Below are 14,598 nucleotides of genomic sequence, written 5' to 3' on the forward strand. Positions count from 1 at the left end.
AGTACACACACACACACACACGCGCACACACTCGCACGCCCCTTGTACTCGACTTCACCACCAGTCCACCACACTCCTCTCAAAGCTCTTTGATCCCCGGTCGAGGGTCCTCTCCGTGGTGCCTCTGTCTGAATTCCAGAGATTCTGGGATAATTCAAACGTTTCACGGCACATACTTGGTCCCCCCAGGAGACAGCGGCGGAGATGGAAAATGCCACCACGGTCCCCGGCTCACTCTCCCTCCATTGTCCCTACTCTTTAATCAGGCCCTCTCTGTGGCTCGTGCTGCCACCGTGGTGTGTTGTCTCAGCCTGGGAAAATGCCGGCCTAAGTGGCTGTTATGTACTGAGGCGCAGACCACAGGGACCCAGAGGGGTGCTGCTGGAGCCCTCTGTGCCAGCCACGGGTCTCAGAGTGGCTAACACACACAATGAGTGAGGTCCCGAATCTGGATGTAGCCACACACAACAGCCAACGCTACATGTATTTACTTTTTAGACTTAGCTTTGATCAGTAAATCATATATCATCATAATCATAGGTGCAGGGTGATAAATCATGAATATTATTTATTCCAGAACCCGTTACTCGGTGTAAACCAGCATTGAACTGCCATGCGGAGGGGGCAGTATTGCTCTGTGCTTGCTTAGCTGTGAAAGGTCTGTGTTGAGGGAGTTTCCTGCCCTTATGTCAACACATGACCAAAACAAAGGCCTTGTGTTTCCCTGAGTCAGAGAGAAGAAGGTCAGGAACTAGCGCTACCTCAGAGTTGAACCCATTTTAGCTTTGTTTAGGGACGAACTCGTGTCAGGGCTGGGCAGCTGGGTCAACCGACGGTTGGCCTGCCTTCAGCCGGACAAAGCGCTCCCTAGGGTCAGATTCACAAGGACGGAGTCAAACCCTACTGGTTTATATTTAGTGCTTATAAGCGTGAACTGAGTTTTTATGATGTGCCATAAATTTCATTTTCAAAAGAGGTTGAGTATGGAGGCTCATGTACGCCTACCCCGTGGTTTCTCCAGGCCACCACGAAGCCTTTGTGTTCACCCTGTTTGCCATGGGAAAATATCTGAAACAAATAAGTCGCCTGGTCGGCACCAATCATTGTAAAAAACACTTCTAAGAGCTGTGGATTGTGCCGAGAGGGTGGGGCGCGGTGCTTAAGTAACTACTTGTTTACTCGCGCCATGTCAAAAAATAGAAAAGGCACTATTTTCTCTCCGAGATGGAAGGCAAATAAACAAGTATGACGAATTGAGTTGACGTGGGAAGGGGCGAGCTGCCTGTGGTGGTGCAGCGACATGCTGGACTTGGTATGAGCAGGAGTTTGACACATTGAGGATCTTGCCCCAAAACATCATCACCACCATCATCACTATCAATGAGTTCCTGCCATGAGAGAGGAAGACATCAATCAAAGTTATTAATAGCCAAAACAAGGCTGTGTGAAATCTAAATGTGCAAAAAGTTAAAGATTTCCAAGCATAAAAAATATGTCTGTATTGGATGCGTCCACACATATGGCATTATCCACAGTGTGTGAGACAATGTGGATCCTATTGTTAGTCAAACATACTCACACATGGGTAACTCAAGGTCCGTGGCCACGACTTGAGTTCTCGCCCCTGCTGAGGATAGATCCTTCCCTGTTGTGTATTCAGACAATGTTAATCTCAGACTCTAAGCTTACATTAATTACTAATCTTGTGTTTGCAGAGGCCGGTGTGCTGCTGTTCAGCAACACTTACATAAGCTGTTTTCAGACCTGAACTCATGAGGATGTCCGTAAAATTGGGTTTACGGAGTCTGCCTTTCACACATGAACAATGCAGCTGAGGGGCCTCCGCTCAGACGCATTCACAACAACATCAGTAGAGTGTTCAGATGAGGGGTGGCACAGCAGGCAGAGACAGGACTTAACATATAAAGTTGTTGTCAGTCCTTATCAACATCGTCTTCCGTGTCTTCTATATATATACGGAACTGGATTTTCATCCTGAGATATGTGTAATTCGTTTGGGTCTTTTTCATTTGTGTGTCTGTCGCTTGTCAGAAACATCATCAACACTCCGCCCAGAACATATAGATAGTGTAGAAAACTGGTTTAATGTGCCTTTTTAATTACATCATAAATGTACGCAGTATTTATATCTCCTCTACTATAAATGTTTCAGTTTCTAATTCTAATTACTTCTAAATTCACCTGTCTCTAAAGTGAAAATATATTTGTTTAGTTCAGCCAGAGACCTTTACGTGGGGTTTCAATGGAAGGTTCTTTTGAAAGTTAATTTTTATGTCTGTCTTTTAGAAATGGCTCAGGAGTATAACTGCAGGCGCCCACATGTTAATTGCAGTTGCATAACATTGGTATTTTAGGCCCTAATATTTTATGTTTAGGGATCAACAGTCCAGTCTGTGATGCACAGTGTTTAAATACTCTTTGTCAGTGTCATGCAATTACCAAGCTATAACCACTATAAGGGACAAGATTATCAACAAAAGCACTAACACAATGTACTGCAGCACTAACACTGACAACTACTTAATATCTAACACGTTTTAAGCTAGAAGCTTATGTCAAAATGACTTAAATTAGCAGTATACAATTAATAGTGACATGAGTTAATGTTATATCAAAAAAAAACTGAGAGGCTGATGAAGCTAAATTATCCATAATAATCTTTTGCATTTGGAGATTGTGTACCATGTGGTCGTGGTGGCAAGGTCCTGTCGATACACACACACTTGACCAAGTTAGTCACTAACAGCTGTCAATCACGATGTTTTGCCCCCTTTTGGTTTTACCTATCATAAGCTAATTATAACCAAACTCACCAGAATAAAATAACAATTGAACTTATACCAGTGTCATAAGAACTACCTGAAATAGCAGAAACCATCTTTGAATTTTAATTTTACGTCTACTTTGACTTTTTAGTTTGGTCCATATCCCATCCATCAACATGGAAGAGCCAAGAGTCATCTAAGACCTATACTGCATCCAGCCACCAGATGGCGATCGAGACGCTTTGGCATCACTCTGGGAGCATCCTTTCTCTAAGGTTTTATATACACCTCACATTATTGTATTATTTCATCATTTCAGTCCTCTAGATCTAAATGAAAATGAACATATTTTTTTTGTTTTTGTTTGTTTCTTTTCTCAGGACGTGTCATTCTGTTTTAGACAGGTAACTTTATTATAACTGTCAGAGCTCAGCACAGAGTACTGTACATTTTGTGTGTATCTTCTGTTATAAATAAACTTGTTTTTAAAAATAAAACACTGAGTGGAAGTGAATTTTCTCTATAACGTGGATCTCCTTTCCTAACTCCTTACGTCTTCTCCTTCACATCTTTCCTTGACCTGGTGACATATTCCATAGGGGTCAAGGAATAGTGGCTCGGAAAGAAGATTATTTCAATTTTCCAAACGCAGCCAAGGTGCAATTAATAAATCAAAGCAATGTAAAAATTGTATCATAAGCCACCATAAACTATTTAATCTAGATGATGTATCTGCCTCTTGAACATGTGAATGTGAAGGCTCACAGTCAGGTTTTGCATGACCTCACACCTCCTTCTATCTCTACAATATGTAAATGCCAGATTTGACTGAGGTACAAAGTCTTGATGGCTTTCAGATCATTTCCCACATTTTCCAACAACACGTTTTTTAAAGCGCCACAAAGTTTTACAGTATGTTTGGTGGCTGGTTTGCTGTGTCGGCCGCTGATTGGATACGAGAAACACGTCAACGGGTGCTGCTGGAGGCGGAAGTGTTTGGCTTGAGTGCAGCGCTGTACGATGAGCGTTGATAACCGCTGTTCTTGTGCTTTATTAAAGGTGTGGTGACGTTCATGAGACAGGTGAGAGCACCGTATGTCTTTCCTATACCTCACTGTGTGTTGACGTGCTTCGTAAAGTCTAGCTGTTTGCAGCAGTAGCTCTAAATAGCACTCGCTGCTGGGCGCTAGCAGCACAGGCTAGCATGTTGTTAGCATCCTCCCCTCGGATCCCCTGTCAAACACATGCCTGTACGTTTCGATGTGGCTGTCATTAAGTCCAGGCAACCTGAAAGAAGACAGCTTTCTAAAAGTGAAGGCAGCAATCTTAGATTTTCTAAAGTTTGCTTCCCAAAAACTATGCAATATTATAATATTGTTTTTAAATTCCCACGTCTCTGTCATATCACTGATGCTCTTATTTTACCCTCTCAAAAACTTGGCAAGCCGGATGCTCGTGCCTGTACATCGGTATCTTAATATGTGGAAGTCAAACATGTTGACAGATACTTCACCAGTAAAAGTTTGTGCTGCTCGCCAGGGGCTTTCCTGAAAGACCCTAGGTTTAGGGAAAATGCACAGAATTACTTAAGTTGAGTAAAAATTAGGGGCAATATGTTTTATTCAATATTGTTTTATCTTTGTATTTAGTATGAAATTATGTGTAGTTGTCATTTTTTCAGGCGTTGTAGCCTGTAGGATCATAAACATGGAAATTGTTAGATGTTTGGGCATGAAGTGCCAACGTCTCTCCATGTTTCCTTACTTTTTACAGTACATTTCTTTTTTGGGATGTTTCTAGATTTTTTTATTTATATATTTGTTGTTTTAATAACTGACGGCCCCAGGCAGACACTAGACAACTAAGAATTGCATTGCATAGATTACTAGCCTTGATCCCTTTTGATGTTTCCATTAAAAGTATATTTTGCCACGAGAAAAAATGTTTCTTTCATGGACCAAATGTAGAATCCGGTGAAATAATATAAAAATTACAAGGACTGAGGTATATGAAAACATAGGACTATATATATAGATAGATATATTTCACAAGCCTTGTTTTGGGACCCTTTAATGATGCAAATACAGAAAGTCAGAAACTGTGTGTTGCAACATCTTTATCTGAATTGACACAGAAAGACGTGTTGCTTAACCTCATTGTTTAAAACACTGCACGAACCTAACTCACTGGTAAATATTTTCCTTTCTCCTTGTGACCCATTTTGACTTGGAAGTTTCACATTTGTATAACCTATTGTCTGCAAAATAAGAAATCTAGTGTCCCACAAGATCATGCAGTGTGTAGTTGATTTTAGAGATACAACTTTGTTGTTTACAGAACCTGAGAAGTCCCAACCTGTTGCTGTTCCCTATTTTAAAGTGACACCCCCTTCTCTTTCCTCTCCTTGGAAGGGGTCACTGAAGTTCAGACATGGAGGTGCCCTGCTACCTGCCCAAACTGCTGTTTGAGCTCAATGAGCAGCGGAAGCGAGACTTCTTCTGTGACTGCAGCATCCTTGTCGAGGGCCGTGTCTTCAAGGCCCATCGCAATGTGTTGTTTGCTGGTAGCGGCTATTTCCGAGCTCTCCTGGTTCACTATCTGCAGGTGAGAGAAACTGTCTTTTCAGTTTGTTTGTTTTTCTTCAGTAGTGGCAATTGAGTGTTGTGCATGACTTCTCAGAAAAAAAAATTGTGTACTGGCCATGATAAAGTATTTGTGTTGTGTTTTATCTACATTGATGCCGTTATGTCTTAGACAAACTTATATTTCATTTAGAAGCGGCTAAGGAGAATGAAATAAATTTGCACTGTCAAATGAATAAACTAATGGCTTTGTCTCAACTCTGTGTCTCTTCAGGATAATGGTAAACGCAACAGCACAGCATCACTGGACATTGTAACGGCTGATGCTTTCTCAATTATCCTGGACTTCCTCTACTCTGGCCGCTTGGCCTTAAACAGACGCAATGTCATTGAGGTGATGTCAGCTGCCAGTTACCTGCAGATGACTGAACTGGTGAACTTCTGTAAAGGATACATCCGCTCATCTTTGGAAATATGCAACAAAGACAAGGAGAGGGACACTGAGAAGGAGGAGCAGGCACAAGATGGAGCGATGGGTCCCGCAGACAGCGGCACTCCAACCGATGGGATTTCAAGTGGTGCAGGGGCTGCAGAGCCTCATTCACAGGTTGCAGAGAGAGGTGCAGGTTTAGGTCCGGAGTCTGTCACCTCGGCTAGAACTTCCTTGTCGAACCCTGTTGCCACACCTCCAGGGACCAGCAGGGACATGGACAGCGATTACCATTCCAGGGAGGAGTTTGCATCCGGGAATGAAGGACAGAAGGGACACATGGATCAGACAAACCTCTCATCTTCCTCATCCACTGCTTTGACCCCAGAGTTAGTGAACCCTAAGTTAGAATACGACCCTGATGAAGAGCTAATGGAGTCCCCTGACACCAAAGATCTTTCCTCGTATCCTGGGCCTTCTTTGCATAATCCTCATCATAGCAGGTTACATCCCCAAAGTCCCAACGAGCGCTTCTCCCTGGGATACAGCTCTTCTTATAATGCCAGGCAGCTGATTGAGATGCTGGCCAGAGGCGAGGGCCCCAGTCCCCTGGGGGACCGAGTGGGGCAGCGCTTTTCCCAAGGACTTAGTAACAGCCCAGGAGGTGGGCGAATGGATGAAAGTTTAGGTTTCGTGGGATCGTCTATCATGGAGATGCAGTCTGACTGGCTTGGAGAGGATGCAGGTTATTAACAGAATCACATGTTAAATGGCCTATAAGGTGACATATTTACCCAAAGGCTTTAAAAATAACTATGCTGCATTCAATAAATTCTCAGGCAGAGAAGACGAGGCATTTTGCAGTGTTGTCCTCATGAGATGGATTTCAATTATTGGCCTCTCTCTCCCCCTACAGGCGATGGCTTGGTAGTGCCAGTGAAGCTCCACAAGTGCCCATTCTGCCCGTACACTGCCAAACAGAAGGGCATCATGAAGAGACACATCCGTTGTCACACAGGAGAGAGACCCTTCCCCTGTCCCATGTGTTGCAAGAGGTTTACAAGACAGGAGCATCTCCGCAGCCATTCTCTCAGTGTAAGATATCAGTGTTGCCGTGATGAATGATGTTGCATCACATAACTTGTTTCTGATAAGAAGGCTTTTAAAGTGTAGTTATCTCTGCAAAGGAGAATATGTGTTAACCTGTTTCTGTCTGTTTGCTCGCTTAGTTGTTTGCAGGATCACACGAAAACTACACACGTGTTTTCGTGTGATCCGGCTGCTTGGGCTGGATCACACGAAATGGTTTGTGGAGTAGCCTGTAGGAACATAAACATAAAGGGATATTTTTGCCCCTAGGAATAAATGTTCACAATAAACTGACTGAAGTATATGAAAACATAGGAGTTGATGAGAAATATTTCACAATCCTGCTTTCGGGACCATTCATGATAAAGTTGGACCAGAATTGTTTGTACAAAGACTGAAACTGTGTGTTGAAACCGCCTTGAAAGACGTGTGGCTTAACGTCATTGATTAAAACACTTCATGACTCTAACTCAGTGGTTGAACAACAACAAATATGTGGTCCACTGTTGAGCATGAAATGATTAAACTTGTTAACGGTTTGAATTTTAATTCATCCTTGGTTGAGAGTAAATTTGTTAATGGTTCGTACAAATGAATTTTAAACCAGTAATAGCTCGCATTTAGTTGTAAACAGTAATTAGCAGCTTCAGTCTTTAATTTAGCGCAGTAAAATTAACTGCTTTAATCCCCGTTGCTTGTGAGTAGTAAAGCACAATCAGAGCAGTTAATCCTTTGGCTCTTATCTTGTTATTCACTGTACTGTATAATAATGTCAAAGTTGTTGTTGCCTCTACAAAATGATTAAAATACTGCTGTGTCTCTGTCACTGTCCACTATCACCAGGTCCACAGGCACTACTGGCCCGTGTCTTGTAAGAGCTGCAGACGAACCTTCACCGGATCCAGTGTGTCGCCGGGACTCAGACGCTTCGGCATCTGCGACAGCTGCAATTGCGTGACAACCACTCATGATGAGTCCGCCCCCATTTCGGCGGCCAGCCAACCAGAGCCCATGGAGCGTGCAGATGGCGATACAGATTGGTCCAGTTTTATGGACGACGTGGACGAGGTGGAGGTTGGCAGAGTGGAGGACTTGGTGGAGAAACAGATGCTTGAACGGCAGCTTGCCGTCTGCAGTGATGTTGGTCACACACTGAATCTGTTGCCCGCTGTGCGCAGTCAAGAAAACCATGTTGACTCTTAACTGTTCTGCTGTGCAGTTGTTAACTGTGGCCAAACTGCTATTGATGTTAAATTATTGCTGTGTCATGAGCTTATTTATTGATTTAAATGTAACCACAAAATTACCCATTTTGACTATTGTTCCTATGATTTGTCTGACAGCAAATGGATTCAGGATTCAGTGTTTGTGTTTTTTTTAAATCATAAGTGTGCTCTTTAACTTCCTGCCCATGTTTTTGCACGGTTAATCAAATCCCTATTTGCCTGATTACGTAAAGAGAATTTCAAAGCTGTACTTTCCTTCATTTTTATAATCAATACAGAAGATGGACAAAGAGCTCGTTGTTTATTATGATGATCTAGATAAAATTTCACAGCAAAAAAAATACTTTTGTTATGAATGGGACCACTGTGGGAATTGTTACAATTAATGTGTTGTGTAACTGTGGACATGTTTGCTTTTCATCAAATTTTTCTGTATTCATGTGCTTTTTTACAGTCAGAGTTGTGTAAATATACAGATATGCAAATTTTCCTGCTGCTTGACATACATTATATTGACTTCAAGCTGTTTGATGCTTTCCAGTCGTTAAATCTGACCCATACAGTGACATTTTTACTTGAAGGTAACTAATCCTCTAACCCTTAGTGAAAGACTCTGCAGTAACTGTAGGGAATGGGGGACACTGCAGGAGCTCTTTCACTTGTGGGTGAGACACTGGCTGGGATCATGCTGGTGTGGCTCTGTGTTTCTGAATAATCGCTTTAGTTAGCACACACCTCTTACGAGAAACCACTCACAAGTTTCTTAGAAGGAAACTGAATATCAGTTTTCAATAAAAACTGCTGTAAAAAAAAGTCCAGGAACTGAAAGCTATTTTGTCTGACACACACCTTGGATTCCTTCCATGCAGAACCTCAGCACAGCTCAGGGTGGGGGAATGAAATGATCCTGTAAAGTGACACACTGAGTTCCACGGAGGAGCACAAGTGACAAGGAAATTGTAATAAATCATTTCATTAATTAGTTTTAAAAAAATTGAGAAAAACACATGCATTAATGCATTTATTTACAAATTAATTCAAGAATCAATAAATGAAGGGCGCCAATATGAAATCTCGTCTAGGGCTCCAACATAGCCAGGGCCGGCCCTGATCTAGGTCAATGGTGATGTTTCCTCAACTATCTCCTGAAGAGAAGATGAAGACAGTAGACCAGCTTGGCCAGGCCTTTTGATCAAGCTTTTAGAGTTTGATGAATTAATTAATCACTTCTCCTCTTAGAATTAAAACATCCATAGTTGTGGTCCTGCTTTTTGGTCCTAAGTTCATTCAGTACACACTTTTCAGTCCTTCAGTATTTTTGTTGAAATGGTTGTCTGACACTTCACTATACTGTTCACCACTGTCGCCTCCGGCTGTAACGTTTCTGTCCCACTGAATCCTCGACCCTTTTTCTCTTTGATACAAAGGCTGGTGTGATATAGTCGTTGTACATATTATTGTTGAAACCATGTGGCCAGCGATAGTGGTTTGGGTATCATGTTGTGAAAAAGCATCTTAAAGGGATAGATCATGATCTTCTTTTCGACGGCAGACATCAGATGACAGTTGGGGTGAACTATCCCTTTAACAATGGACTGTATTGAGTGGGCGTGGCGTATCTGGACCCTGTACAGAGGTATTGTCGACTTAAGAATCTGTAAATAAGAGCAGTGAATTTCTACAGCAGAATCTCGTCAGTGGGTAAAGCTCTGTTCTTCATGGCTAAAGGATCCTAATCCTCCTCTTCCTCCCGAATGGTGACCATGTTGCCTTCACCGCGTCCTACCTGCATTGTTCTCTTCCTTATTAGTGTGTTGTTGATTGGACCTGGAGGCGCAGGGCACTACGAGCCGAACTGGAACAGTCTGGATGCCAGACCCCTGCCCGGGTGGTACGACGAGGGCAAGATCGGGATCTTCGTGCATTGGGGGGTCTTCTCGGTTCCCGGCTACAGTCAGTTCAGCGAGTGGTTCTGGTACTGGTGGAAGCACGACCAGCGCGCAGATGTCGTGCAGTTCATGAAGAGAAACTACCCGCCGGACTTCAAATACGCGGATTTTGCGAACAAGTTCCACGCGGAGTTCTTCGATCCGAATGAGTGGGCAGATATATTCAAAGCATCTGGAGCCAGGTAGGGTCCTCAGCTCCATTTCTACCTGGTACCGTCACGTGCTGATGTTTATGGGGCCATACAAATGTCCTAAATAGGTCAAGGCTATACGTTTGCTCTTTATACCAAGATGTTGTGTGCATGGTTTTGCAGGTATATTGTCTTCACATCCAAACACCATGAGGGATTCACCAACTGGCCTTCAGAAACTTCCTGGAACTGGAACTCTATGGACGTCGGTCCTCACAGGGACCTGGTGGGAGAACTGGCTGCTGCTCTCAAGAAGAGGTAGATGCTGCATCTGTCGTTATTCAGATCCACTTCTCTGTAATCCTTATTTCTCTGTCTTATCCTTAAGACAAATGGATATTGACCAGTAGATTAATAAATTCTTTTGAGACCATGCAAGGGAATGAGTGTTAGTGTTATCTGCAAAACAGGATCATAGGATTTAAAGGTTGTATAGCAGCCAATGTCTAATTTCTAAATGCAAAGGTGTAAAGGAGTCCCGAGCAGAGAATGAGGTCACACTCGACACACCCCACATTATACAGACGGCACCCGGTAGGTTGTTGGCTCCTCTTCAGAGAACACGAGTTAGCTTTTACCTATGGCTTTTACACACCTCCCACCGCAGCCACAAACCTGTTCCACCAGAAACACTGCATCCACACCTTGTTCTTTACATCACATGTAATTTGGCGGGGCAGACGCTTTTATCCAAAGCGACTTACAATTATTGCATTCAACATCTATGAAGGGGGTACAGTATCTTGCCCAAGAGCACTTCAGCATGCAGATTGGGAAGACTGAGTATTGAACCACCGACCTAAATGGGCTTTGCGTGGCACGACACAGCGATGTGCAAATGTTTGCATAAATGATCTCACTCTTAACAGAGAGACAATCAAGTCTTTGAATAGATGTCATAAAAAGGAGTAGTTTATAACTAGTTTTTAAATTTACCATTGACTCTCTGCCACCAGATCCCTGCGCTTGGGTCTCTACCATTCCATGTACGAGTGGTTTAATCCCCTTTACTTGTCGGATAAAGCCTCCGGATTCAAGACTCAACATTTTGTGGCCATGAAGACTCTCCCGGAGCTCAGGTTCCTTGTGGAGACATACAGACCAGATCTGATCTGGTCAGATGGGGACTGGGAGGCACCAGATACCTACTGGAACTCCACACAGTTTCTGGCCTGGCTCTATAATGACAGCCCAGTCAAGGTGAAACACCCACCACACACACAGCATATTGGTTTAATCTTTACTTACTTACCTACTTCCTTTTGTATCAATCATGTTTACTACTTTAGGATGAGGTGGTTACCAATGACCGGTGGGGTCTGGGCTGCTACTGCAAACATGGAGGCTACTACAACTGTGCTGACAGGTACAGCCCAAGTAAACTCCCAGACCACAAGTGGGAGAAATGTCAGTCCATCGACAGCCGTTCCTGGGGATACAGAAGAGACATGAAGTTCATAGAAGTCATGGACCTGCCCTCCATCATAAAGGTGAAACATCACATTCCCCTGTTATTTGTGTCATAACTAATTTGGAGATGCAGCGTTCATCTAACACTGTTTCTTTGTCAGGACATGGTGGCTGTGGTAGCAATGGGAGGCAACTACCTATTGAACATCGGGCCCATGGCAGATGGAATGATCGCCCCGGTGTTCGAGGAGCGGCTGAGGGGACTCGGTGCCTGGTTGCAGATAAACGGGGATGCTATCTATTCTACCACTTTCTGGAGGAACCAGACCGAGAACAACACGGTCGAAGTTTGGTGAGAATCTGAAGTCACGATCTGTTTCATTGTTATGCAAAAGACTGATTTAGTTTGGGTTTAACCACTGTTTGCTCCTCCTAAAGGTACACTACCAAAAACAGCACAGTGTATGCCATACTGCTGGGTTGGCCCTCCAACCAACCATTTCACCTAACAACGCCTAAGATATCTGCAACAACCAGCGTAAGCCTTACTCACTGTTTCTGTTAAAGGAGGATATGATGCTTTTCAGTTTTCCCTATCTTCTACTTTGTTACATTGGTGGCTTCTGTGGTTGAAATTATCATGTGATTTGAAACAATGTGGTCCTCAGACCGGCATTGTCTTTAGAGGTTTAATTATTATCTCTGCAGAGGTTTACAGTGTCAGCAACATGGCTCAAAGTGCAACAACAAGATAATTAAAAGGAGGGTTTTTATACAATGTGATATATGGGAACCAGAACCGAAAGCAGACAGAGCCTTGTGTTGTCTAGCATCACTGTAAGAGAAAGACGAATCAAATCTTCCTCACACAGTTCCTCAAATAAAGGTGAACAGGATGTGGAAGACATTGATGTTGTAACAGCTAAGTGCACAGAAAAGTGTCAAAACAGGAATAAGATATTGTTCAGTGGAATTTTCCATAACACTTCTCTAAAGGATAAATGATAAATTGACTGTATTATATTGCGCTTTAATGTAGATAACTTAGATTCACCCACTCCCATTCATACAGTGCTATTGTATGCCGAGCTTTTTCTTTCACACACTACTGATACACTGTCGGCGAGGCCGTCAGGAGCAGAATGGGGTTTAGTATCTTGCCAAAGGACACTTCTGAATGCAGAAGTGAGGAGTTGGGGATAGAACCACAGACCTTGTGGTTAGTGGACGACACGTTCTACCGAAGCCACCCAAGGTTAAAAAGCCCAAAGTCTGCATTAAAGAGAGTTCCTCCTAAAAACATTACTCCTGAAATGCATAGTCAGAAAAATTAAGAACCTGTTTATAAGCATACTATGTCTCCTTTTGAATTTCACTTAGTTGTATTTAAGAAAAACTCAAGCTTAATCATCTCTCATATCCACAGGTGACACTTCTGGACTATCCCGACATGAGACTGAAGTGGAAGCCACTGACGCCAACAGACGGACTGATGATTCTTATGCCTCTGATGCCACCGTCTCATGGAAATGCCTGGACTCTGAAGCTGGAGGGTGTAGCCTGACATTTAGGGTTGTGTCAAGTTGCATATCTGTAACACTGATGTTTACTAAATCTAATACTCATGCAAGATGAAATCATAGGGAGTTTTAATGTAGCCGTCAAAATTTGTAATTTTTTTTTAACTTTATACGTTTTTCAGTAATCAAACATACAAACATGCTTCACTGTTTTAATATGTTGTGAGAATCGAATTGTCACAGCACAGACTGCTAATAGGCTGATAGGCACCACAATCCAGTGGGTCTTTATCTTTCTCGGTATAACTGAAGTGACTGCTTGTGACCTCGTTTCAGGGTAATTTTTGCTTTATCTGTATTTCTTCATATACTGAGCTTAAGACGGGGGACAGCTTTGACTCTAGTCCTGCCGCTGTGAATCAAATGAATTGCTTGAGAAATTTCCTGGGATGTTATAGCAGCCTCAGAGCAAGCTTGGGCTTCTGGGTCAATTTCTGGATTTATTTTTATTTTATTTTTATCAAGGAAAGCATTAATCTTCGGAGACGTCTACAACGGATTGTGAAGGGTATAGATTATTACAAATAATTAATAATTGTGGGTTGTGTGGAAGTCACACCAGATGCCACACGGATCTCAGGAATAGCTCTAGTAGCCGCTGACTTTTCAAGTTGGTGTGATAGAAGGCTACTCGCCTTGTCGCCATGTTCATAAATTGTCGGCCTAGACTTATATGAAAGTTGTTCAGTATGTCTTGGCAAATGTGGTCAACTTCAGTTTGCTGTAGTAGTTGTTCCTCTTGTCCATTTCTGCTTTTTGGGTGGTCAGTTCTGAAGAGTGTGCATTTCTTCCTCTCAAATGCAGTATAAGAAATGACATATCTGGGGTTGAGTTCATATCTAAGTAGGAATCAATCTGATAGTTTATAAACTTGATGAATTCATCGTTGGACACTAACAATGGGTCTAGCTGCCAGGTGCGCTGCGATGTTAAATTGTTGGGAAAACAACAACACCAGGATATAGTCCGAAATAACAATGATGTGATACTGACAACTTTGTGACAAAAGGGAGAGGTCCATCAACAAGCAACAAAAAAAGTTTGTATTACTTGATGACTGACTGTCTGACTTAAAGAAAACACAGCCGACTTAGAAACTTGATCATTACATTTATAAGCTTAATGTTTACATGAATGGATTAATTTACAATGACATTTTGATCATAAAATGTATAAGCTTAATGTTTACATGAATGGATTAATTTACGATGAAATGTAATGTGCATAATTGTAGGGCTTACTGAACACACAAAATGTATGTCCCACTTCTATTGCATGAACAGTATTGAACTTCGTCTTTGACTGTTTTTCAATGTGTAAATTATGAGAATAAATTCAAAAAATGTCGTTTCATG

At 42.4% G+C, this 14,598-nt stretch overlaps 2 protein-coding genes across 4 annotated transcripts; both read left to right on the forward strand.

The window, feature by feature from the left end:
• The first annotated feature begins 3,751 nt into the window (after positions 1 to 3,751).
• zbtb8b (zinc finger and BTB domain containing 8B) lies at positions 3,752 to 8,602 on the forward strand. 3 transcript variants are annotated; one of them, XR_008342272.1, is made up of 6 exons: positions 3,752 to 3,868; positions 5,198 to 5,390; positions 5,643 to 6,543; positions 6,715 to 6,893; positions 7,731 to 8,521; positions 8,572 to 8,602. XR_008342272.1 is itself a non-coding variant. In XM_053446504.1 (5 exons), exons 2-5 carry the CDS (start codon positions 5,217 to 5,219, stop codon positions 8,088 to 8,090), a joined length of 1,614 nt encoding a protein of 537 aa, XP_053302479.1. In that variant the 5' UTR covers positions 3,752 to 3,868; positions 5,198 to 5,216; the 3' UTR covers positions 8,091 to 8,602. The 3 variants fall into 3 exon arrangements, 2 of the variants coding, with proteins under 2 accessions (XP_053302479.1, XP_053302480.1); XM_053446504.1 differs by having other exon boundaries at positions 7,731 to 8,602; XM_053446505.1 differs by having other exon boundaries at positions 3,766 to 3,868; positions 5,124 to 5,390; positions 7,731 to 8,602.
• A 1,111-nt stretch (positions 8,603 to 9,713) lies between these two features.
• On the forward strand, positions 9,714 to 14,590 carry LOC128461861 (tissue alpha-L-fucosidase). Its single transcript, XM_053447002.1, has 7 exons — positions 9,714 to 10,244; positions 10,377 to 10,511; positions 11,210 to 11,453; positions 11,543 to 11,743; positions 11,825 to 12,015; positions 12,102 to 12,201; positions 13,090 to 14,590. Exons 1-7 carry the CDS (start codon positions 9,868 to 9,870, stop codon positions 13,225 to 13,227), a joined length of 1,386 nt encoding a protein of 461 aa, XP_053302977.1. The 5' UTR covers positions 9,714 to 9,867; the 3' UTR covers positions 13,228 to 14,590.
• The last annotated feature ends 8 nt before the right edge of the window (positions 14,591 to 14,598 follow it).

The sequence above is a fragment of the Pleuronectes platessa genome, chromosome 18 (genome assembly GCF_947347685.1).
Source record: "Pleuronectes platessa chromosome 18, fPlePla1.1, whole genome shotgun sequence".
NCBI classification, from domain to species: domain Eukaryota; kingdom Metazoa; phylum Chordata; class Actinopteri; order Pleuronectiformes; family Pleuronectidae; genus Pleuronectes; species Pleuronectes platessa.